This window comes from Anolis sagrei, chromosome 3 (genome assembly GCF_037176765.1).
Source record: "Anolis sagrei isolate rAnoSag1 chromosome 3, rAnoSag1.mat, whole genome shotgun sequence".
NCBI classification, from domain to species: domain Eukaryota; kingdom Metazoa; phylum Chordata; class Lepidosauria; order Squamata; family Dactyloidae; genus Anolis; species Anolis sagrei.
In genome coordinates, this window is record NC_090023.1 from 68,181,007 (window position 1) to 68,207,066 (window position 26,060).

Consider the following 26,060-nt stretch of genomic DNA (forward strand, 5'->3'; position numbering starts at 1 on the left):
ATCAAACTTGCTATTAACATGATAAATAAAACAAGAAAAACTTTTGGTCATTTTGTTTCAATTGTCAAAACGTCTGAGGACACAGAACCAAAAGTTATCTTAAAAGTATCAGTGCTTAAACGTATGCTATGAGACATTGCATGGCTATTTATTTTTATTTGGTTACTTTTGTGTCAGATCTTACATTTTGGTCTCAACAACTCCAGGCATTGAACACTAATTTGATTAATTTTCCTTAGCATTCTGATTGATTTTATGTGTGTGTTTCTGGGTGTATGTACGTACTCAAGCATACCCCTAAGTCATCCGTCAGCGTATGAGGACATGAATTTCATAGGGTTTTCTTGTGCAAGAAGTACAGATGTTTTACCAGGCCTCAATTCCAATTTGTATATGTGAGCTATGTGCCTTCAAGCCACATGCCAGCTTATGGTGACCTAATGAAGTCCATAAGGTTTTATAGGCAAAGCATACTGATAATTGCTGTTCGTCAGCTCCCTCCTCTAAAATACAGCCTACAGCACTTAATATTTGTTGTGTGTGTTTGTATGTGTGTGTGTGCACACAAGCCTTCAGGTCACCTGTTGACTTATGGTGATCTCATGAATTTCATAGAGTTTTCTTAAGCAGCAAATATGCAGGTGGGAGTTCCCTAGTTCTTTCATATGAAATACAGCTTAGAACACCTGATACCCAGTGGTGGTCTCCCATCCAATCATTAATCAGAACTGATATGCTTCGTTTCCAAGGTCAGTCAGGAACAGGATCTATTCATTGAGTATACTCATGTTTTAATCTTCTGTGACATGCAAGGTTTTTTTTATACGTGATGTAAAAAGCATTCTGATGATATAAAGTTCAGGGAAAGCACTTAGGATAAAGGGCATTCCTTGCATAGTAGGCAACCATTATCATGGCAACCAGACAATGTTTTTCTTGAGTGTGCTGCCCGTTGATATGATATCTTAAAGACTTAAAGATTGCCGTTTATGTAAGGCATTGAAAAACGTATTGTGTTGTGAATCACAAATGACAATATTTGTGAAAAACCATAATTTACTATGTAGGGGCATGATCTGACACATTTGATGTGAATTTTGTTCTCATTTGATTAATCTGTTAATACTTTAATACCACTTTAATTGACATGGCTCCTCTTTTGTGAGAATTTTAAAGAACTCTAGTAGTCATCCCTTAATTGCTATATATCTTGCATATAAGTTTAGGAATTTTGGCCAAGAAATTAATAAAAATGGGCTGATTTATATACAGGTCAGAAAGAGAACTGTACCTTAACTCTTTTTTTTTTTAAAAAAAGGAGCCATCCCCTTCTCTGTGTAGAGAAAGGCAAGAGCTTAGTCCTCCAATACAATAATATATATATTTTAAAAGAACACTTGTATATGTTGTGAACTGTTATTTCTCCCTAGTGAGAGTAATACTATTTAGTGGGGTATGAAAATGTCCCATATCCAAAAGAGTGTGTGAAGAATCAATTGTGGGTTGTCAATTTTCATTATTATGGGTGTATTGTTACTATGTTCAGACATTTAATGTTCACCTTTTATGTTTGGAATCTGCCCGGAGTCCCTACGAGGAGATAGGGTGGAATATAAATAAAGATGATGATGATTGATGATGATGATTATTATTATTGTTATTATTATGTTCTAAACATATTCCAGACCAAAAAACACAAGCTGTGATAAAAGTAAAATACAAGCATATTAAATTAAACAAAACGTATACGGTTTGAAGCACTTTGCTAAAACCACAGGTGGCATGGAATCTATATTAAATTAGATGAAGTGATGGCATAAATCAATAAGTATAGTGGGACAACTTTTGTTTATAGTAGGAAAAAATGAACCCAGGGGACTCAAATCTTCTATTCTAGTGCTTGAGAGTCAAACAACATTTGAAATTATTTCCAAAGTTGGCAACAACATGTGTCCAGAACTTGTAATGATGTTTCTCTCTTATTTTTATTGCAACTCTTAATGAATAATGTTAGGGGCCATACATTTGAAAGAGTATTCATTCTGCTGCTTCCTTAACAGAGCTGTTTAAGGTTCAGGTTACATTTCTACAGACCCACTTAGGCAACACAGTTGCACAATTTGTCCTTCAATAGCAAAATTTATTGATCTGGGATGATGCACAAGGAAGAAATGACTCAGCTTGACAGAAAATTTCTCTTTAGCTTCCTCCTGTGCTTGGGCTGCAAATCTAGCATGCAAATTGATTATATGTGATGGGGGGGGGGGTGATAAGAAAAACATGCTTTTAAAAATAATGTTTAAAAGAGCTGAAATTAGGAATATCAAGCATTAGCTGGAGAGACGGAGGAACATATATCTGCCACTGGTGGCTTTTACGTGAACTAGATACTAAAAGTTTGACGCCTAGTTGTGTGCAATGAGATGTGCACACAACTAGGCACATCTCATTGCACAAACTGAGACACCATGTCTCAGTTTGTGGTGTTTCCTTTTCCACACCTATTTTACAGCACACACCCCTTGCAGGTTTTATTAACTATCTCAGAGTTGTACATTCAGTAAGCAGTTTAGCTATTTGTGTGCAGAATTAGATATGTACTGCAATAAGGAAGAATGTAAAAACACTTCATTACTTGACACAATGCTATTGGGAAATCCCATTGGAACTTCCTGAATATAAAGGCAAGTATTGATATTAGACAAGATTATGTAAGGCAGATATAGTATGCATGAGTGAGGGGTTATGAAAATTAATATAACTTTGGTCTAAAGAAACTTGGAATATATATCATGTTCAAAATATTCTACGATTTGAAATGAGCACAGTGGTGCTGTCCTTTTAATTAATTTGTTAACAAAGAGAATATACCTCATGCCTGAATAGAAGACATTGTTGTTTAAAAAGAAAATTAAACAATCATTTTGAATTACTTAATGGCTTTTTTTGTTCTATTTTTTTTTTTTGCTTTTATTTCATTGAAGCAAATTTCCAACTTCAAACAACATTGAATAAATGTCCCAAAAGAGTCATTGCAATTGTTACCATGTCCTTTCAATCATGGACATGCAAGCTGTAAATAATTATTTCATTTTTAGGTATTTATTTTGGACCCATTCCTTGTATGTGTAATAAAATCAGCAAAGTAAGTTAAACGAGGCAAACACTTCCCCATGGCTGCTTAAAGATTAGCTGTTAATTGCAATTCAGAAATACGGTCTTGTAAGTGTTTCAGGGAAAAGAGAGAATTATCCAGTGCCAACCATTTAGGATATCTTGATACTTGCCATTCAGGTTTGCAGCACAAATAGAACAAGCCAAACTGCATTCTTGAAATACTGTAAAATCTGTAAGCACCTGGAGTGGTGATGGGATAGACCTCACACAGTCTAGATGTTGATTCAGCACTTGGGATTATGTCCAAACAGTAAAGAGAAAGCAGTGTAAATGCTGAAGCATGGGTGTCAGTTGTAGTTATTGACCTAGGTTGGTCAGGAAGTAAACGACTATCTGTTGCACCAGTTTAAATCTATGAAAAGTACTCAAAGGTGGCTCACAAAGATAATGTTGCAGTAATGTAGCCCTGTGTTACACAAATATGGAGGGAGGTTAATAGAGAAATGGTGCTTGTCCTCTTTATCTAGTACAGTTGTGGACAGATCCTTTTAGCATCAGCACAGAAGGGCTGCAAATTCTGTTTCTCAGAGTAAGTGACTGGCAAAATAGAAAGTGATACAGAGCTAATTAGAAGCCTTTTTGAAGTTGGATTTATGAAGCTTCTGTCATAGGCAAAAGAAATTCAATATGGAGTTGTAATTTGTATCTTCTGCAGTTTAGCACTTCCTTTTTTCAGTTTCTTTAGTGAATGTCCTGTCTACTATCAATATGAAGAGTTTTGTGTTTGGCTTTTGTGATGCATTTTTTAAAAAGTAAGTATATAACAGGCATCTTTAAGAATTGGAGAAGTACTTGTGTGAACAGGAGATTGCTCCTCTCCTGATTTCATGAACAGAATCAGGTCTATCAGCAAATGTCCGCTTTTGGACCTATGTTACTATGCCTTTTATCTTTCCTTACAGTTCTCTTCTACCTCCTAAACTGATGACTTTCTGATCTTCATTTTCCTGTTTCATTTGAACTAACTGGTGTGTATTTCATAGCTCATACAACCGATTGTCCTGTATGTTCAGGACAATCAGTTGTAGATTACCACAGTAGTCTAGGAGGAAGATACAATTTTAGAGTAATAGGATGCTATTTAACATCTACATGAAACCGCTGGGAGAAGCCATCCTGAGTTTTGGAGTTCGGTGCCATCTCTATGCAGATGACACCCAACTCCACTACTCTTTTGCACCAGAATCCAAGGAATGAGGGTGAACAAGTTGAAGATTAATCCCGACAAGATAGAGGTCCTCCAGTTCAGTCGCATGTCTGCCTGGGGTATAGGGTGGCTACCTGTGCTTGACGGGATTGCACTCCCCCTGAAGACACAGGTCCGCAGCTTGGGGGTCCTCCTGGACTCAGCACTGACGCTTGATGCACAGGTGTCGGCTGTGGCTGGGAGGGCCTTTGCACAATTAAAACTCGTGCGCCAGCTGCAACCTTACCTCATGAAGTCTGACTTGACCATGGTGGTCCACAGCTTAGTTACCTCTAGACTGGACTATTGCAATGCAGTCTACATGGGGCTTCCCTTGAAGATGGCCTGGAAACTCCAATTGGTCCAACGTTCGGCAGCCAGGTCTACCCTCCTGTTTAAGGAGATCCATTGGCTGCTGTTCATTTTCCGGTCCCAATTCAAGGTGCAGATTATCATCTATAAAGCCCTGAACGGTTTGGGACCCGCCTACCTTCGTGACCGCATCTCCTACCATAAACCTGTACAATCTCTTCAATCCTCTGGGGAGGCCCTCTTTTCACCCCTTCCTCCATCACAGGTATGACTTGTGGGAACAAGGGAGAGAGCCCCTCGGCTCTGGAACTCGCTACCTGTTGAGATTAAGCAAGACCCCCAGCCTAGCAGCCTTTATGAAAGACTTAAAACCTTGGCTCTTCCAATGTGCCTTTGGAGAGTGACCATATATCCCATTTCTGTCTGTTCCATCTACAGAGCCGTCCTCATGATGCACCTTCCCCCCATCCTTAATGAAGCCCTAACCCTTAACGACGTTCGTCCCTTTGAGCTCCTCCCTTTGAGCAACAAAAATGGAGTGTGAAGAGATCCAAATGCTCCAACAAACTGGGAGACTGGGAAAGAAGATAGCAAATTAAATTAGAGAGTCAAGTGTAAAATGATACCTGTTGAGAATTTTTTAAAAAATCAATATCTCATATGCACTTATGGCAGTGACTGGTCAAAAAAAGTTACTTTAGGACTGTGGCTAGAGCTCCATAAGGGTGACAGCTCAATGTGCAGTTGCTATCAAAGAAGGCAAATTAATTGTTGACATAATTGGTTTGAGAACGAAAAATAAATATACCATTGCCAATCTGCCCTTTTAAAATCCATGGGACTGCATCTTGAATCTTGTGTATAATTCTGATCACTTCACCACAAAAGTATATCGTAGAGCAGGTTGTAGGGCATGGTTGATCAAAGGACTGAAGCAACTTCTTTATGAAGAAAAGTCGGGGATTTTTAACTAAGGGGCGGAAAATGATGGAGGTGTATAGAGTTATACATAATGTGAAAAAAGCTAGAGAAAAATATCTCCCTTTGGCATAATATACAGCATCCACTGAAGCTGAATGTGTGGGATGCTGAGATACGTAGCTTTGTGATTTATGTAGAATATTTGCATCAATAAATACCACTCAAAGGCTCCATGGGATGATGCTATGGCAAAAGTGGTATTAATGTACGATAACAGCTGCGCCCTTATCCCATTCCCTTGTCCCGGCCACATTTACAGCAGTTACCACCATTGGTTGATGAGCTCAGTTTTATTGAGTTTTGTTGGTGTTTTATGTATGTGTGTAATTTTCCTGTTTTTTAAAGGTACAATAAGACTTTATTTGATTTTATTAAGCATTTTGAAACTTGTTTCTTGCATTTATGTCAGGTGTGAAGACTGAAAGCATGTTTCCCTCTGAGACCTTCATCAACTGTTGTTATACAGAATGCCTTTAAGCGAAAAGAACAGTGTTGTTTTTGCTTTTGAGTCATCAGTGCACAGTTCCAACGTCCTGCTGAGTCTTAACGAACAGAGAAAGCAAGATCTGCTTTGCGATGTTACCATCTTAGTGGAGGATCAACGCTTTCGGGCCCATCGCTCTGTGCTTGCAGCCTGCAGTGTCTATTTTCGTTCAAGAATTGTGGTTCAATCGGAGCCAGTTCTTATCATTACTTTACCTGAAGAAGTAAGTGCTCCTGCAGTTTATCCACAGTTCCAATGTAGACATTCTTATCTGTTGTTGCCTACTTCATGTTAAGTGTTCCTCTCAGTCTTGCTCAGACTAATATACATAGTACTGTTATTGGGCTTCCATGCATTGTGCCCATGTGGGCTACTTTTATTTCTGTTTGCAAGCAAAAAATATAATAAAAGTGCCTTGAAACATATACTGAGTTCCTTTTCACCCAGCTAGTGGTAGCCTAATCCTGTCACAGAGCTAAAGACAAAGGCTAATGGTACAGAACAGAGCTTTCCGAACTGTGTGTTGTGACACATTAGTGTGTTGGCTGCAGTGTCTTGGTGTGTTGCATGAACATAATGAGAAGTTTCTGAGTATATTTAAAATAAGCAATATATATATATATATATATATATATATATATATACACGCACACACACACACGCACACACACACTTTCACAATATATGTTGTGTCCCCATACATTTCATTATTACAATTTATGTCTTTATGTATTTATTTAAAGCATTTATATTCCACCCTTCTAACCCCGAAGGGGACTCAGGGTGGAGCAAAACATAAAAACAGCAAACATTCAATGCTGGGACATAAATAAATCATACACATACTGAATTAAAGTGAGGTAAAATGATGCATGTATAAAATGATGTCACCAACATGAAATGTTGGGAAATCTCTATACCAGATTATGACAATCCTTGTAAGCTTGAATCCCCTGGGATGTCCTTTTTTGAAAATTAAATAACCCCCCCCCCCCCCCAATTTTCTGAACCAGAGTTAATAAAGCTATGGGACACTGTTTTCGTCTTATCTCAAAAAGTCAGCTGTATAGTTGTGAAGGGGAAAGCCTTAGTTTCCAAAGTTTTTTTAATGGAAATGAAAATTTCTTTCCCTCTTGGAAGGAGAATGTGCAATAGAAGTGTGGGTGAGGAATGCAAAATGTGTGAGAGAAGTGTGGTTGAATTTGAAATGAATTTGAAGTTGCCTTTCCCCTTTTTCTAATTTCACAATCAATTTACAGTGTAAACCTTCCTTTTTCTTTGAAAAGCATCTCACTTTGGAAAAGGAAGTGTGCAGAAACTCTCTGATGGGGAGGTACAAAGGAGGAATATATTCCATGGACTATATGGAAACTAGCTATTGAGAAGTTCCAGAATGGTATTGAGGAAGTGAAGCAAAAGGGAATGAATGAGAGAAAGCACCTTTCCACATGAAAAAGCAGAAAATCAGAGAAAAATTAATTCTGTAATATTTTCTGGAATACTGAGGCCAAGAGAAAGCTTTCAGATTCCACCAGGGACTCGACAACAGACTCTCATAAAAAAATCTACTGTATTTTCTGGCATATAAGACTACTTTTTAATCCAGGAAAATCTTCTCAAAGGTCGGAGGTCGTCTTATATGGGCAGATGCTGAAACTTCTGACTGGAGAATCTGCAGTCGCTGCATATGGTGGGTGAGCTCAAAAACAGCTGTGACCACATGCCCGCCGTATGCGGCGACCGTATGAAAGCAAGGGTGGCGCTGTACAAGTATGGTAGAAGAAAACCCATTCACCAGGATTCATGGAAATAAGTGACTTAACGTGGTCCCAATGACGAGGTGAGGGGGCGCCTCACCGGGAAGGTGTAAGTGGAGGGTGGAACAAGCTGCAAACGTCCGGGACACCTAGGGTATGGAAAAAGAGATAGAGCAGCACTGTGCTGAGAAAAAAATATGCCTCTTTCACCCGTCCGACCCTTGTATCTTGTTACCGTACCTCGTCTCTGCCTCTCAGATCTCACTCCTGAGGACTGCAGTGAAGCTGTACAGGTGGGCATGTGCGAGATCTGAGAGACAGAGGAGAAGGTAAGGTAATAGGAAAATCGCCATATTGAAATCTGATGTTTTTTAAATTTAATTTGGGGTACATTGGAAGAGGGGCAGTCTTTTACGGTGAGTATATCCCAAACTCTATATTGTAACTGGAAAAGTTGGAGGTCGTCTTATACGCCAGAAAATATGGTACTTCAGTTTCTTTTCATCTGAATTTAATTGTTATACTGGAGTCTCCCCCTCCCAAAGTATTGCTGCTTCTTGAGAGCAAAGAAATTAGAAATCCTTGCCTCTGGCCTGTTTGCAGAAGGATAAACATTAAAGAAAACACACATTTCTTTACTGAATATGTCGATGTTTCTTTGACAAGTTTCCCTTTCTCGTTTGAGGAAGCTTGTAAAGAAAAGAAAAATGATGAGTTTTTGTCAGAAATCCAGACAATCATTCACTTAATCCTCCCTTGTCAAAGACAGAAAGTGTGAGAGAGACTGGATTACTTGTGATGTGCTTACAATGAGGTGAGAAGCAAGAGCCATATTGAAATCTGTATGATGCCTAAATTGCCATATCATCAATTTTCTGGATTAACCACTTGTATTAATTTTGAAACTGGCAAGAAGAACAGAAACTGGCAAGAAATGATATGTATTCCTGCAGGGACTTCCTCTAACTCCTGGGCTTTGATTTTCCATTTTTGTCACTACTTGGAGTTACTTTCTTACTATAAAAGGAGAAAAATGCCAGTCCTCTTTAGTCTCATTTAATCATATTTAGTGTCATTGCTTCCTGGTGTAGCACCCTGTCTCACTGTGACCCTTTGCTGTCCTCTTACCTAATTAACTAATGACCAATGAACCAACATAATTTTTTTTTTGCTCATGTTGATTCGATATCTAATGCAAAGCAACACAAGTGCATCATCATGCTTACAGTACCCTGCAGCATCATCAGGGGAAGTTTGTATCATCCCACTCTTGTATAAGACCTTGACAGCATTGTGTGACAAATTTGCCTTTAGCAAGAAGAACCTAGATAGCAAATCTTGGAAAAGCTTCCCTGTGTGTATTTATTAGTGTTCTTCCTGGTGGACAGTTTTAATTTCAAATATATTTATGGTAATATCTTGTCAAAGCAGGATTTATTTAGGTCTGAAAAGAGATACATAGTGAAATGAAGCAAGCCTAAGTCTAGGTAATACTGATTGGAAGAACACAAATAACATATTTCTTCTGTTCTAAGACACTGTTGATTGTAAGGTGCACACTAATTTCAGTATCACCAATAGGAAAAAAATGCTTTACATACACACATACAGGCACCTGCCAATCTGAGACTTCCCCTGTTTTTAGAGATGATTATATGTGGTGGAGGAGGGTGCATCTTAGAATTGAAGAAATACAATACTATATATGTCATCTTGCATTCAGCCCAAGAAAGGTAGGATATAAGTGATGCAAGGTCAGTGGAGACTTGGCAACTTGCCAATCCTGGCTATCTTTGATATAAACCAATCTCTCTATAAATATGGAAAAAGGTATTATATTCAGTCAGATAAAAATGGTTAGTCTGTGTATTTATTATCTGTTAGGCAAGCTGTGACTTGTATCTGATCCCTAACCTGCATATTTTAGATGCTTCATTTGTATAAAGATTAAACCATCTAGTGCTGAACTGGATTTTGCTTTATCTTTGAGCTGTGGCATTCAACAGGAATAGTGTGATAGCACTGTTCAAGCCACAGTGTTTCCATTTCGGCAGTTTAAGAAACAGGGCTGTACATAAGCACTGCCACTGTAGAACATTAAGTATATGGTCTTGTTATGTATTATATACTGGTTAGAGAAGGCATAACTGCAAAACAGTTTTCTTCTGTTCAGTCAAGTCTATTTTTGACAACATGTTTTTTCTTAAAATCAGATACTGCAGCTAAAAGGAAATGTAGTGTGTTGTCATCATTTTTGGAATATCTGTCCTTCAGTGATTCTATTTATAATGTAAAGTTTTATAAGGTGAGGCTGCTAGGGAATTTTCCAGTTCTGATTAGGTGAAATTTGTAGTACTGGTTGAGCATTCCTAATCCAGCATTCTAAAAGACATAATGGTCCTAAATCCAAATTCATTCACATTGATGTCTGAAATAATGACATCTTTGCTTTCTGGTGGTTCAATATCCATAAACTTTTTATTCATACACAAAATTATTTAATTTTTTGTATCAAATTACCTTCCGTCTATGTGTATATGGTATATATGAAATATATATATATATATATATATATATATATATGTATGTAAATACAGGTATAGGCTTAATATCCCTTATCTGGAATTCTATAATCTGAAATATTACAAAATACATAATTGTCTACATGGCTGGCTGTGATATTGAGACTTTTACTGTATGGTGCCTCAGCATACACTTTGTTTCATTCACCATCTAATGTTAAAGTTTTTGTGTATAAAATTATATATATATATATATATATGTAAATACAGGTATAGGCTTAATATCCCTTATCTGGAATTCTATAATCTGAAATATTACAAAATACATAATTGTCTACATGGCTGGCTGTGATATGGAGACTTTTACTGTATGGTGCCTCAGCATACACTTTGTTTCATTCACCATCTAATGTTAAAGTTTTTGTGTATAAAATTACTTTCAGGCTATGTGCATGAACTGTATATGATACATAAATAAATTTCATGTTAGACTTGGGTCCCATCTCCAAATGTCCTCATTATGTATGTCCCAGTATTCCAATGTTTTTTGTTGTTATTTTAAAGAAATGCAAAACACTTTTGATAAGGAATACTCAACCTGCATTCTAATTCTAAAGAACCTTTGTTTCTTCCAATGCGTAATGGTATATGTTTGAAATTTAAGGGCACACGGAAACAAAGAACGGGATCATATTCACCTCTATTTTTATTTCTGTTCCCTGAGATATCTCCCAGAATTATCATGTTTGCTTTGTTGTTGTTGTTGTTGTTGTTGTTGTTGTTGCAGCTGTTGCAGCTGCTGTGTGCTTTAATTTCTGTCCTATGATAACCATAAGGCAAACTTATCACAGGGCTTTTTTGGCAACATTTGTCCAGAAGAGGTTTGTTATTGCCTTCCTATATGGCTGAGAGAGTGTGACCTGCCCAAAGTCACTCAGTGAGTTTTATAGAATCATAGCATCAATTCAAAATCTGGTCTCCAGGGTTGCTTAAGAATATATAATTTAGCTTGATGATTTAAAAACAAACAAAGGTATAAGGTATACCTTGGGTGTAGAAATAGATTTGTAGTATAAAATGTGTGCAAATACTTCTGGATCAAAAATACTGATTTGGACAGTAGTAAAAATAAAATTTCACCATATATCTTTTTCTTCAGAAGTCAATAGATTTTTTTTAAAAAATAAAGTTTTTGTTTAACCTGGTAACACAAGAATGTACAGTATACAGAATTTATAATATGGAGATGACTCCAAAGAAAGAGACTCCCCCACAATCCAAGGCAGCAAAGACCACTATTTGAACAATCAGAACAATCAGAAAATTCTTCCTAATGTTTAGGTGGAATCTCTTTTTCTGTGATTTGAATCCTTTGCTCTATATCTTTAGATCCACAGAAAACAAGTTTGACCCCTCAACGTGACATCATTTCAGATATTTAAACATGGTTATCATGCCTCCTCTTTTGCAGGTTAAACGTATCCTGTTCCCTAAGCCACTCCTCATAGAACACAACTTCCAGACCTTTTATAATTTTGGTCACTCTTACCTGGATTGTGGTGCCCAGAACTGGGCATAGCATTCCTGGTGAAATCTGGAAAAACAGAATAGAGTGTTAGTATTACAACTCACAATCTAATCACTATACTACTCTTGATGCAGCCTGGAGGCCAAAAAAGTCTTGATTATTTTCAGGCAGTATTAATCATGGCACACTAATATTGTTGGAGGTCAGTGATTACTTTTGAAGCCATCCCGAGTCCCCATGGAGAGAGGGTGGGTTAAAAATAAAGGTTTTATTATTATTTATTATAAATTGCATATATGTATATTTTCATACAGTCTTTGGGGAGCAGAATCCTAATGTGCATTCTTTTATTCAATAGATCACACTGAAGGGATTTGACCCTTTGCTTCAGTTTGCATATACTTCTAAACTTATTTTGGACAAAGACAATGTGGCTGAAGTATGCAAGTGTGCAGAGTTCTTGGGAATACACGACATTGAAGAATCTTGCTTTCAGTTTCTCAAATTCAAGTTTCTGGACAATAAACCAGACCGACTGGAATACCAAAAAAAGAAATGTTGTAAACAACGTTGTCAGAAGGAGTACTGTAAAATAGATGCAGCAGATGATGGGGATTTAGAAATAGATGATGGAAATACTTCACAAAATGAATGCATTCAAGACCCTCAGTTGAAGGCCTCCAAAACTGAACAAATTGCAGAAGTGCCTCTTCTGCATGATAATGTTAACCAGACATGTGGATCTGTATCAGAAAAGGGACTTCTCTTTGGTTTAGAGACCCAATGTCCCAAATATAGGAAGTTTCAAAAAGCTTTAGGAACTGATAAAATCCCAGTTGTTGAGTCTAGTTCAAGTATTAAAGAAATTCAGGTAACGTCTGCTGTAGGCATTCAACAAACTGATGCAACTGCAAGTGGTGCTATACAAAAACCCCTTGAATGTGTAGCTGTGCATCCAGATTCAAAATGTGCCAATGCTCAGGTAAAAATGGAAGATGATGAGAAAGAAGAGTTATTGAAAGAAACAGTCTCTGTATTCCAAAGCATTGGCTCTGCTTCAGAGAAAATGGATTGTGCTTTTGATCCCCACAATTCTTCCATTGCCACTCATGGAGCATGTCCTGCTTCTTTCTTAAATCCATATGATCAATATTGTATGCAAGGAGGCATGCAGAGCAGTTCAGAGGTAGCAGAAAAAAATGGAATTGTCACCAGCAATTTTGGGGATTGCCAACCTGTTGGTGAAAGCATTGAGGAGAGCTCACCTTTGAAATCTCAATTGTGTGACAGAGAAGACATGAATAGTGCTTCACCTAACAACCGCAGCAGTGTGGAGAGGGAGATAGCTGAACAACTTGCAAAAGGTTTTTGGAGTGATGTTTACAGCACAGATGCAGCCTGCCCAGTAAACCTGTCTCCTGCCTCAGTGAAAGAATTTTCAGAGCAAGGCTGTTCTGAAAAGAAAACTGAGTGTCCTTGGTTATGCATCCAGATTAGTGACAGCCCTGAGCATGGTCCTCCAAGAACTTTTGCAACTTTGAGCTCCGTTACTTGCCCTTTCATCAGTAACCTCAGTAATGAAAACAGTACTGAGTCTGGAGATTGTGTTTCAGAACCACAACCTGAACAATGCTCTTATCCCTGTGTGATAAACCTGGAAGAAGACTCTGAAACTGATACTGAGGGCGATAGTGAATCCTGTTCTGCCAGAGAACAAGAATGTGAGGTGAGATTGTACAAAGCATTCATTTCATGTCTTGTTTGATAACCCTTTTTATTCTCTTCCCAAATTAAAAAAGGAGTATTAAGACTTTCTTCCCTTCACTCTCCTTTAAATGCAGTTAAGTTATTTTGAGTGACAGCTATGTGTCTTAAATAATTTGCAATCTTAAACACATTTGTCTGAAAGTAAATTATCTTGAGATCAGCTTGGCTTTATATTGCTCATTTTAAGATGTTTATACTTATTTATTGTCTTACTGGTTTGGATTTTTTTATATGGATTGTTGTTTTTATGATTTTAATATGTTCTAAGCTGCTTTGGGTCCAGTGAAGGGAGAAAGCAGGATATAATAATAATAATAATAATAATAATAATAATAATTATTATTATTATTATTATTATTATTAATTGGCTTTCTTTGAGTAATTGAGTTTACGCAAGACATGTAGCATCTGAAAATGGAGGGTGAGAGGGGGAAAAAACCCACTATTCTTGGCTGTGTTCTGCATCATAGTCTGTGTTAACTTTAACGTATGTCCCTCTCCTCTACAACTAAGGATACTTCTAAAATAGCCATCTAGATAAAGTTGCCACATGCTGGACCAGGCTGTGGTGCAGCTGGTTAGGAGTCAGCTGCATTAAAATCACTACTGATCGAAAGGTCATGAGTTCGAAGCTAGCCCAGGTCAGAGTAAACTCGCAACCATTTGCGGGGAGGCTAATTTAATTAATTTATGACACCATAAAAGTCTCCAGCAGCGTGCAAAAGAATGAAGAAGTACTCCATCGGTGTCACAAGTGGATGGTGAAGTGATAGGTCCCCTGGTGGAATAAAACCATACCCTCATGAAGCTGGAATGTTAAATAGCCTCTGTATCTGTCTATATATGTTGTGTGTCTATGGCATTGAATGTTTGCCATGTATATGTGCACTGTAATCCACCCTGAGTCCCCTGTGGGGTGAGAAGGGTGAAATATAAATACTCTAAATAGATAGATAGATAGATAGATAGATAGATAGATAAATGATTATAAGATAAACCACCAATTTTGCATTAGGTTTGCCCTTGCTTGAAGCTCTTTTTTTTAAACAATAATTTCCTGAAGCAAAATATAAATTTCTTCTTGGAACCTGTGAACAATAATAACATTTCTGACTATATTCCCAAGTCTGCTGCTTCCTCTTCCCCCTTCCTGGTGGTCTTTTTTCTTTCAAAAATTGGGATATCATTGGATTTAAATAATTGAAAACTAATTTTGGAATATTTATTGGCTACCTTGTCAAGGTGATGCATGCCATTTGCCAGCAAATATGGAAAACACAAGAATGGCCATCAGACTGGAAAAAATCAACTTATATCCCCATACCAAAAAAGGGAAATGCGAAAGACTGCTCAAACTTCCGTACAGTGGCCCTTATTTCTCATGCCAGTAAGGTAATGCTCAAGATCCTGCAAGGAAGACTCCAGCAATACATGGAGAGAGAGTTGCCAGGTGTTCAAGCTGGGTTTAGAAAAGGCAGAGGAACGAGAGACCAAATTGCCAATATCCGCTGGATAATGGAGAAAGGCAGGGAGTTTCAGAAAAACATCTACTTCTGTTTCATTGACTATTCTAAAGCCTTTGACTGTGTGGATCATAATAAATTGTGGCAAGTTCTTAGTGGGATGGGCATCCCAAGCCACCTTGTCTCTCTCCTGAGGAATCTGTACAAGGACCAAGTAGCAACAGTAAGAACTGACCATGGAACAACAGACTGGTTCAAGATTGGGAAAGGCGTACGGCAAGGCTGCATCCTCTCACCCAACCTTTTTAACTTGTATGCAGAACACATCATGCGATGTGCGGGGCTGGATGAATGCAAAGCTGGGGTGAAAATTGCTGGAAGAAACATTAACAACCTCAGATATGCAGATGACACCACTCTGATGGCCGAAAGCGAGGAGGAGCTGAGGAGCCTTCTAATCAAGGTGAAAGAAGAAAGCGCAAAAGCCGGGTTGCAGCTAAACGTCAAAAAAACCAAGATTATGGCAACAAGAATGATTGACAACTGGAAAATAGAGGGAGAAACCGTGGAGGCCGTGACAGACTTTGTATTTCTAGGTGCAAAGATTACTGCAGATGCAGACTGTGGCCAGGAAATCAGAAGACGCTTACTTCTTGGGAGGAGAGCAATGTCCAATCTCGATAAAATAATAAAGAGTAGAGACATCAGACTGGCAACAAAGATCCGCCTAGTCAAAGCCATGGTATTCCCTGTAGTCACCTACGGATGTGAGAGCTGGACCTTAGGGAAGGCTGAGCGAAGGAAGATCGATGCTTTTGAGCTGTGGTGTTGGAGGAAGGTTCTGAGAGTGCCTTGGACTGCGAGAAGATCCAACCAGTCCATCCTCCAGGAAATAAAGCCCGACTGCTCACTGGAGGGAAAGATACTAGAGACAAAGTTGAAGTACTTTGGCCACATCATGAGGAGACAGGAAAGCCTAGAGAAGACAATTATGCTGGGGAAAGTGGAAGGCAAAAGGAAAAGGGGCCGACCAAGGGCAAGATGGATGGATGGCATCCTTGAAGTGACTGGACTGACCTTGAGGGAGCTGGGGGTGGTAACGGCCGACAGGGAGCTCTGGCGTGGGCTGGTCCATGAGGTCACGAAGAGTCGGAGACGACTGAACGAATGAACAACAACAAACCTGTCTTGAGCCTGCTCTGAACCATGTTTCTTTCTGGAAGTATATAGACATAATTTCTCTTCCACACAAACCTCCTGCATACTTGCAGTCTTGAGGGGTGCTTCTGAAATAACTTTGTCCTCTGGTTGCTATTTCTTTTTTTCTCAGATGGCAAGCAGACTTCTCTTAAGCCATCTAAATCTTGAGATTTTGGGCTTTTTTGGTCAAATCAGTACCCATATTTCATACTTAGCTTTAGAGCAGTAGTTCTCAACCTGTGGGTCCCCAGGTGTTTTGGCCTACAACTCCCAGAAATCCCAGCCAGTTTACCAGCTGTTAGGCTTTCTGGGAGTTGAAGGCCAAAACATCTGGGGACCCACAGGTTGAGAACCACTGCTTTAGAGAAAGGAAAGAGGAAGAGAACTCGAAAAACTCAACTGGCTGACAAGGCAGAAAAATGAAAGTGTTGAGGAAGAGAGAAGAGTGAACAGATAAAACAGAATAGAAACCTTGAGTCTTCTGCCTCACCTAGTTGTGGATTGCTCCTCCAGCCATTTTTAGAATGTGCAGATCGTTCTCCTCTGTCATGAAGTAGAGCAACCTGGATCAGAATTTTATTTCTTCCAACCATTTCTCTTCAATGACTGCTGAATTCCCTCTAATTTAGAATGTGTTCAAATCAGCAAGTTGAATAATGATATGTCTAGTTTAATACCCTTACAACTATCCTACCGATTATGGCAGTAAGCTACAGATCTGTATTTTTCTTTTACACTAGATTTTCACTACTTTAATACTTCCAAGCCCTAAGACCTTCAACTTTGGAAATCTCTGCTATTTATAAGTTGCTGTAGCACCTTGAAACTGCTGTAAAATTTCATGTGATGTTTAAAGTACCATATAGTTATTTTTTAAAGTCCTCAAAATGGATGCAATAGAAACGACATACATTCACAGAAATGTCTTGCTATGGTAAGCTTGACAGTCAGAACATCACTTCTCACCCTGTGCTTTGAATGTTAGATCCATAAAGAATCGTGTAATGGTTTTTGTCAGCAGGCATAGATAGTAACACAGAGGAATGAAAAAATTATGCCACAACAGCTATGAAAAAGTGCAGGGATAACATGCTTGAGATTAGCGTATGTTGGGATCCTGAAAAAATTCAACCACCATTTTAGTGTATCACCAAGATTCAGGAAAAGAAGTGTTTTAATTATCATTGCTAACCTGTAGGTGGGTTTTAGAATGCTTGGCAATGTTGTAACTTTAAGAAAAGCTCTATAGTTTATAGAGGTTGGAAAACAAGTCTTGAAGTTTTTTTATTTTATTTTGGATCTTAGGGTTGCTCAGATAAATCATAGACTTGTAACCTAAATTCCTGCTACTTCTGTCAGTCATATCTAGGATAGCTATTTGTGGGGGATTATAGATGTTTTAGTCTAATATCTGAAAAGTTACAAGTTGCTCAGCTCACCATCAGTGACTATATTAGAATATGGGTTCTCTATTTCAAACAGAATAATATATGCAAATATTATGATTCAGAACTGCATCTAAAACTATATTTACTTTCCAGATAAAGCTGCCAATGAATCCACAGAAGATAATTTCACTTTCTAGAAATGACTTTCAGTCATTTCTGAAAATGCACAAATTGACACCAGAAGAGCTGGATTGTATCCATGATATTAGAAGGCGGAGTAAAAATAGAATTGCAGCACAGCGCTGTCGTAAGCGAAAGTTAGATTGCATTCAAAACCTTGAATCTGAAATAGAGAAACTGGTATGTATTGGGAGATTTTTAGATTCAAAATTTGATTTAATCCTGATTTATATCACTTTTGTTATCATTTTAAATTCCTTTGAACATGGTTGTAAGTAAATATATTTGCTGTTCCTTTTCAGCATTCTCAGATTTCCAGCCTCACTTCCTTATAGAGAAATTTTGAGTGAACAATGACTTGCCTGCAAACATTTAAAGGGAGGGCTTCATTGAAAATAGTAGGGCATTTCAAAGATTAGTTGGCAACCTCAATAAGAGCACTTCTCTCCAATTCCATGGAATATCTCTTTGGCCATGAATCTTTTCTGTCTGGCTAGTCAGAGCAGTAGCTTCAGTACAATAATATTCTGTGCTGCTTCTGTGTCAGGAAATTTCTGTAATGTTAACTGTAGTGGTGGCCTAGAAGGCTTTGTCTATAGCCACACTAGTGTCCAAGTTACATTTGCACCATGTGGCATAAATAAATAAATAAATAAATTCATTATCCATTGCTGCTGGAGCCAATTGGTTTATTAGCACTTCTCAAAATTAAAATTGCCACATATTTTCACATGAGTGTTTGAGAGAGATTTGTGGGTAGTTGTTTTGTATCCAAGATAGTGAGTAAATGTAGTTCAGCTATTAGAGTGGAAGAGGAGTGCGGTTTGTAGTTGTAATGCTTTTATTTCATCTCATGTTAACACTCCTGCTGGTGCATGCCCATTTGTACTGTATTCATTTAAAACTCTTTTAGACTACATTTACATCCATTAAGAGCATAACATATATGCATTTAAAATGAAATAAATAATACGTCAACAATAGTCAGGTAAAACAATTAATGCTGGTGATAACAAAAAACACTTATGTTCTCAGACATAGTAAAGCAATTGCAACTAAAAACCTGATCTATCTGGATAGATAATTGCCTTCAGGGGGTTTTGCTGGTAGAGTAAGATAAAGTTTTTCAAGAAGTCTTTTCTCGGGTTTATTATAGGAGATAAAAACCTGGCTGATAAGAACTATCTAAATGGATGAAATATTGAAAAATGTGCACGAAACTATAGTTCTGGTGTATTTTAGCTTCTGAAAGAATGTTGTATCTGGGGTTTATATTTGCCCCTGACTTCTGGAATGTGGTTGCCTGACAACAGAATAAATTGCTTTGTGAGAGAATGATTCATAAGCCTGCCTAGTGCAGCAGTCGCTGAGTCATTTGTAGTAATGATGTAGCAAGCGCTCTTTCCTCTGAGTACATACTTTCCCAGAAGCAGAGATAGACCCTAATCTAGATTGGAAGATCAATGTTTTCTTTGCATTTTTATTTCTATTTCTAAAAAGGTTCAAACAATAAAGATATGGTAGCCCATTTCTTTAGAAATATAACTATAAGTTGGCATGACTCCCTAGAAGAGATTCAGTATACACAATCTGTATGACTGATTGAAAGGAAATAATTATGTTACAAGTGACAGAAATTGTCAGGAACATTAATAGTTAATAGGTTATATCGTTTTCAAATTATGACAGAAAATTGTTCCAGAAATGTGAGTGTTTGTGAGAACACTGTTCACTGACTGGGTCTTCGACATGTAACATTCCTTTCCTAATACCTCAGATTCTCTAAATCCCCAAACTATAGCCCAACAAGGTCATTTATCTGCCCCCCACCACCATTCCTGTACCTCTACCATCCCCTTCCTACCACCCTGTTTCCTTTACGTTGTCCCCACTTAACACATCACCGTGGAAGGGAGGAAAAGGAGAAAAGAGGCAAGAATTGAAGCAAGAAAGGGAATTGGGGAGAAAGACAACAAAGAGGGAAAGGGAAAGAGGAAGAGAGAGACTTTAGCCAAGTCACACTCTCTCAGCCTCAGATGAAGACAAAGGCAAATCCCCTTTGAATAGATCTTGACAGGAAAACTCTGTGATAGAGTGAAACAACTTGGAGGCACACAACAACAATTTTAATTAACTTGACTATCTCATCAGCCCAAAGCAGACCCATTGAAATATTGGTAAAAATTATTCTTCGTTTTAAGTATTGTATCCTTTCAGGGTTTTTTGTACACTACAAATAAGATGTGTTAAGTGTGTATAGTGTGCATTCATGTTTTTTTTTCAAACTATAGTCTGTCCCCCTCAACAGTCAGAGGGACTGAACTGGTCCTTGGTTTAAAGAGTTTGGGGACCCCTGCTCTAATATTGAGAGTTGAATCACATTGCAGCACACTTTTAGAAATGCAACCCATTATATTAAATTACCTGAAAGCTGCTTGGATGTTAAACAGTCACATATATAGTATTCTTAGCATCCTAGCGAACACATTTCCTTGTGTTTACATAATGCCACCTAGTGCCATCTGTTGTCACATTATTCAAAACAGCTGCAGATAAGTTGTGAAATATAACTTTGCTTTTAGAAAAACCTGTCTTTCAGAACATAGGAAAGTATTGAACTTAGTTCTGTTTTGTGTTCCTGCAGCAACATGAAAAAGAGAACTTGCTGAAGGAGAACAAGCACATCTTGTCGACACTGGTGGAAACAAAGCAGAATCTGACAGGACTTTGTAAACAAGTATGCAATGAAGCAGCCCTGAGTCACGAGCAAATACAGGTTCTTGCAAAATATTCTTCCTTGGATTGCCCGCTTTCATTTTTTATTCCAGAGAGGAAACAATCAGAGCCTTCTGATACCATGCCTGCAGTGCCACTGTGTGTTGAATTATCTGCTGGTCTTTCTGTTGCATCTCCTAATGAGCAGAGTTCCAGTTATCAGCATGTAAAAGGAGCATCTGATGCAGGATATGATCAAGTGCAAGAATTGTGTCCAGTTCCAGTAAGGATAGCTGACAAAACCTTGTGTTTAGAGCAGTGTGTGCAAAGTAGTAGTGGTATAACAGATTTTTGTCAACAGATGACTGATAAATGCACTACAGATGAATAATCTTTTTATCCAACTCAGCCTAGCAGGATTGAAGCACTAGTCATTAAGTAGAAAGGTAGACTTTTCCATATAGGCATATGGATTTGTTTTTAATTATGCATCATTCCCTTTCACATATAATTTCTTTTAAGCAGTTATATCAAAATCCATATGGCGGTAATACCTTTATTAGGCGAAAATGCTGTCCTAGTTTCGCAACATGCCTTATCAGAAGCAAAAGGGAATTCCTGAAGTTTAGATACTTTCACTTGCAAGTGCATTGAATAAAAACCTTTCACATATTTAATGCTCCTAGAACTCTTGAGTTCGGTGTGTTAAAAACAAAGAAATATGGTAAAAGCTCACATTTTTGAAATGTGAGGCCATTGCAGTTGTGAAGCTTATTTCCAGAAGGTACCAAATTCATCTGAACAAATTTTAAAGGAATTGAAAAAAATCGTGCTGAGGATATGCATTCTTTTACTGTAAAAAGCAATTTTCCAAACTAAGTACCAAAGTGATTTGATACTTTTTTTATTTGATCTGTACATGATAGCCTACTCCTAACCAGTAGTGTACTGCCACTTATAACTGATTATTCAATTTTTATGGATTTGGTCCATTTTGGAAACAAGCTCCACATTTGAGACCATGCCGATTCTTAACAGATTTATGCCTTTCCATTTCCATAATCATGGAAATGTGTACTTCCTGCTTCAAATTTGATAGGCAGTTGTCATACAGAGAATCATACTGAGCAAGTGTTTTTGAAGGATCTCAGTTTTTACCATTGATAGTGGGACCAGTTCACCTATATTTGAAAACTATTATATCAAATTTATACTTTTATGGGTAAATCTAACTAACTGTTCAAACTCAGTTTTCAATGGCATGTACTTCTGTTTTTCTTATTTTATTTTATTTTATTTTTAGAAATGAGCCACTTTGATTCATCAGCAACTTTAGCTAATAAAATAAGCAAATAGATCATTTTACTATAGGCTGCTCTGCATTGTAGTACTTACAGGAAAATCTATACTAACAACTGCTCTTAACAACAGAAGCTTTATCTACTGAACCTCAAAACACTTATGCTGGTTTACAGACTGTAAAAGCCAATGGAATTCTTCACTTCCTACCTCAGTACAGACATCAGTTTTATATCTCTGTTTGGAATACGATCTTCTTTCTGTAATTGTTTACTTTGCAGAAGTTTAGAATAGTGAATCTCCTATCTCCTCTAAAATGCAAAAATATTGATTTAGTTTAAAATGATTACATTTCTATAAAAATAAACTTACATTTAGAAAATGTAATGTAAACATACATGGTGAACATTTGGTCAAATGCATCATCTGAACAGTACCTTTAATAACCAGCACGTATTACAGAAACCTACACTACCTCATAGAGTGATTTCAAAATCATTCAGAAATTAGCATTAAGAATTTACAGTGTACAGACCTTTGACTTCATTGTGGAAGTTCCTTTCTAAGTTCATTTTGTTTCTTCTACTTATGTTCTTTTTTTGTGATAATTTAGGGACTGATTCTTAACACAGATTTCGGTGACCTTTTTCTTTTTCTTTGTTTGGTGTTGTGTGCATTTAGCAGGGACACATGCCATTTTTTCTAGGAATCAGTACTTTCCTATTTCTCCACCCCGTTCTTTTTGGACAAATCAGTTTGCAGTGCCAAATTTATTCAACAGTATCTGAACAGCCACAGTTTCTCCACTCCCTATCTGTACCCTGAGTTTAATTTTATTTTGAAAGGTTGTAATATTGACATTATTGTTTTTGAAAATCATAGGTATCAACACTGTGCATTCTGAACAATGTCTCTAGAAACTAGATTTTCTGCATATGTCATGGGTGGGAGTCCTATGGTCCTCTAGATGTTATAGAATGCAACTCCCATCCTTCTTCATTGGCTGTTTTCATTAGGGCTGATGGGAGTTGCACTTCAAGAATATCTGGATGGCCATGCATTTGCCACCTCATATCTGTGGACTGACTAGTGCTGAAGTTGAAAGGAACAGTCTTGATTCAAGTTTTTGTTTCACAAAATTAAACAATAAGACACAAGGAAGACTGTATCACTGCCCAGGAAAATAATAAAAGGGAGCCTTGCTTAATAAATATTTTGCATCTGAATTGGAATCCTCATTTCAATTCAAATTCTTATAGGAATTGTTAAATATGCCTAGTTTCTAGATTTGATTGTGGGCAGTGGAGATTAGGGTGGGGGGAATTGAGGTGGCTTAAGACCCATTCAGCTACCTCTTGGGAAGTTTGTACAGTGATATTTCAGGTTGCATGCAGACACTGAAACAATATATTACCCGCTTGCAGATATTAAGAATGGACATCAGTGGAAATTTTAATATACAAGAATCTCAGGTAAAACTTCTGTTTTGCAATTTCAGCTAACAACATTTGGTTTGGACATATACAATATTTGCATCAAGGCATGTAAAATTTTTATGTATTTTGAACAGAACATTAGAAGTCCTAACAATAGATCAGCATAAGGATTGTAAAAAAAAAAAGAAAAAAAGACCCCCTGAATTATTTACAATTGATTTTATATCTTTCATAGTCCAGTGTTTTCTAATGCAATAAAAACCACTATCCTTTCTTAAGAAGGTCTTCATTTTTGTAAAAGTTTGGCAGTGTACAATTGATGCATACTATTTGATTCATTTAGTACTACTAAAGCTGAACTCTGGAAATAACATTATTTATACAGTTTATATAATATATTAAAACAGCAAATATTACTGAATTGGAATAAAACTTCTAAAAGCAAACTTCAAGTGGTGTATGTCTCATTCTTTACCACCAGAAGAAATAAACATCTTTTCTTACTGGAATTTTACAAGATGGTTTAAATGCAAAACAGCATATGAGGCCTCCCATCAGAAGATAGTTAAACTAAAGCAATTTCACTTTGGACACATCGTGAGACAACATGACTCATTGTGAAAGTGAAAAGCTGCAGCAAGATCACATTGGAAAGGGATCAACTCAAGAAGCCACCATCCTGAGATTGAAAGACCTGAGTAGAGTAGAAAATGGAAGTCTCAGTCATAGGGTTGTCATAAGTCAACACTGAATTGGTGGCAAACACCAGAAAACAGAAAAAATGATTACATTTTGGATCATACAAACCTGAGAGAAGACTTGAAGTGTCAGCTTAATCAGTGGAAAATAAGTTTGAATGTAAGTTCTCTAATAACCTTCTTACTTGTCCTATCTAGCTTCTGTAAATGTGGTTGATAAGGGTATGTTCAAACACCTAGTGCAGATGTGACAGGAGGTGCTGGTTTCCTAAGTGGATCAGTCATTTCTGCATTTCCTTCCTCTTGAGTGGTTCAAGGATATTGGGACTTGTTACTTCAGCTTTTTAGTGAATCTCAATCTGACAATGTACCTAAACCTGGGGAAGTGAACTTTGCTTGTTCTTTAACTTGAGAACAAGCCAGTATCTGAAACCATAGTTTGATCCTGACTTATAACAAACTCCTGTTCCTGAAGGCATAAGAGGGAACTGTAATTTGCTTCAAAACAGGTGAAGCTTCTTTGGTGGTTCACAAAGAGATGGAAGTACACCAGCCCAACTTTAATTTAGTTGAGCCATATAATGCAGCAAGTATAATTACATCTGAACTAGAGCAGAAGCTCAAATGTAGCTAGAACTAGATGCCACCTTGCTTAGGAAAAAAAGTATCCATGTCTAAATCTGTGAGTTTATTTAATTATCTGAAATATATTTTTATATAAGCCATGACTCTGACTTTGGAAAACCTGAACAGGGCTCTCATTCTTAGGATCGAAATAAATTGTATTCGTCTTGGTGGCGGTTAACAACAAAATTATACATTACTTTCAAAATTGCCTTATAATGTTTGAAATAAGCTCCCCCTTTCCCCAGATTGAGTCTAAATGTGGAAGGCCATCAGAACAACCAAGATTCTGCCCTGGGTGAATTTCAGATTCATGTGTTTGTGAAATGCTAATTAGCATTTTGTGTGCATAAGATGCAGTGAATGTAGGCCCAGCAAACATGCTGTCCTTACCTTGCAAAATGTAGGAGTCTGTTGAGAGTACCAACCTGGCTTTTTAAACTCTTAATTGAAGTTATAGTTGTGTCAAATATACTAACTGACTCATAGGCATCCACATCTATTCACTTGCCATATAGCAGTGGGATTCATTGGGTCTAATTTCTTTAGGACTAGCAGTTGGCTTTAGGCATTTATGCCTGTTTGTTGCTCCAGTGAGAAATCTGTCTGCTGCCTATTGGGCTACTTGGAGCTTCCAGACAGTCCTCAAAGGCAATCCCACGTAGAGTGCATTGCAGTTATCTATTCGAGATGTAACAAGAGCATTTTAGAAAAACATGCTGTGATCATTAAAAACCAACATGAATTTCTCAAAAACAAGTCATGCCAAACTTACATTTTTTTCAATAGCGTTACAAGCTTGATAGATGGAAGGGAATGATGCGGATGAAGCATACATTGATGTCAGTAAGTCCGGTGACAAGGTCTCCTAATTATTATTATTATTATTATTATTATTATTATTATTATTATTATTACAAAAGAAGCATATAAAATATGGGCTAGACAATGCTACTCTTGATTTCATAATGAGCCAGCTGAACCGAAAGGGTGCTCACCAGTGGTTCTCCTTCATTCTGGAGATAAAGACTAATGTCAAGCTGCATTAATTCTACAGTGTAGATCACTGTAGGGGACATGAGAATTTGGGACTTCTCAATATGGCAAGTATCATATTGTATAATTCTTTTTGTACATGTATTTTTCTATTCCTAAAATTTCCTGCTAATTTATTTATTAAAACATCCTCGCGATACCAATGTAGTTGTACATAAAGGTTGTGCTTTATTTCATACTCTAGTATGCACGTTTCAGTGCATAAGAAGACATACCTTGACTTAACAAAAAACATTCTATGTAAATAATGTTTCGTAATTACTGGTGTATCTGCATTCTCCATTGTC

General features: G+C 37.4%; 1 protein-coding gene across 1 annotated transcript in view; it reads left to right on the plus strand.

Annotated features, from left to right (window-relative positions):
* The window catches only part of BACH1 (BTB domain and CNC homolog 1), a 31,375-nt gene extending 7,534 nt beyond the window's left edge, over positions 1–23,841 (plus strand). The window contains exons 2-5 of the mRNA XM_060770452.2: positions 6,066–6,363; positions 12,306–13,673; positions 17,919–18,125; positions 20,590–23,841. Coding sequence (XP_060626435.2) covers positions 6,124–6,363; positions 12,306–13,673; positions 17,919–18,125; positions 20,590–21,051 — 2,277 coding nt within the window. The 5' untranslated portion in view covers positions 6,066–6,123 and the 3' untranslated portion in view covers positions 21,052–23,841. The remainder of the gene's footprint in view (positions 1–6,065; positions 6,364–12,305; positions 13,674–17,918; positions 18,126–20,589) is intronic.
* The last annotated feature ends 2,219 nt before the right edge of the window (positions 23,842–26,060 follow it).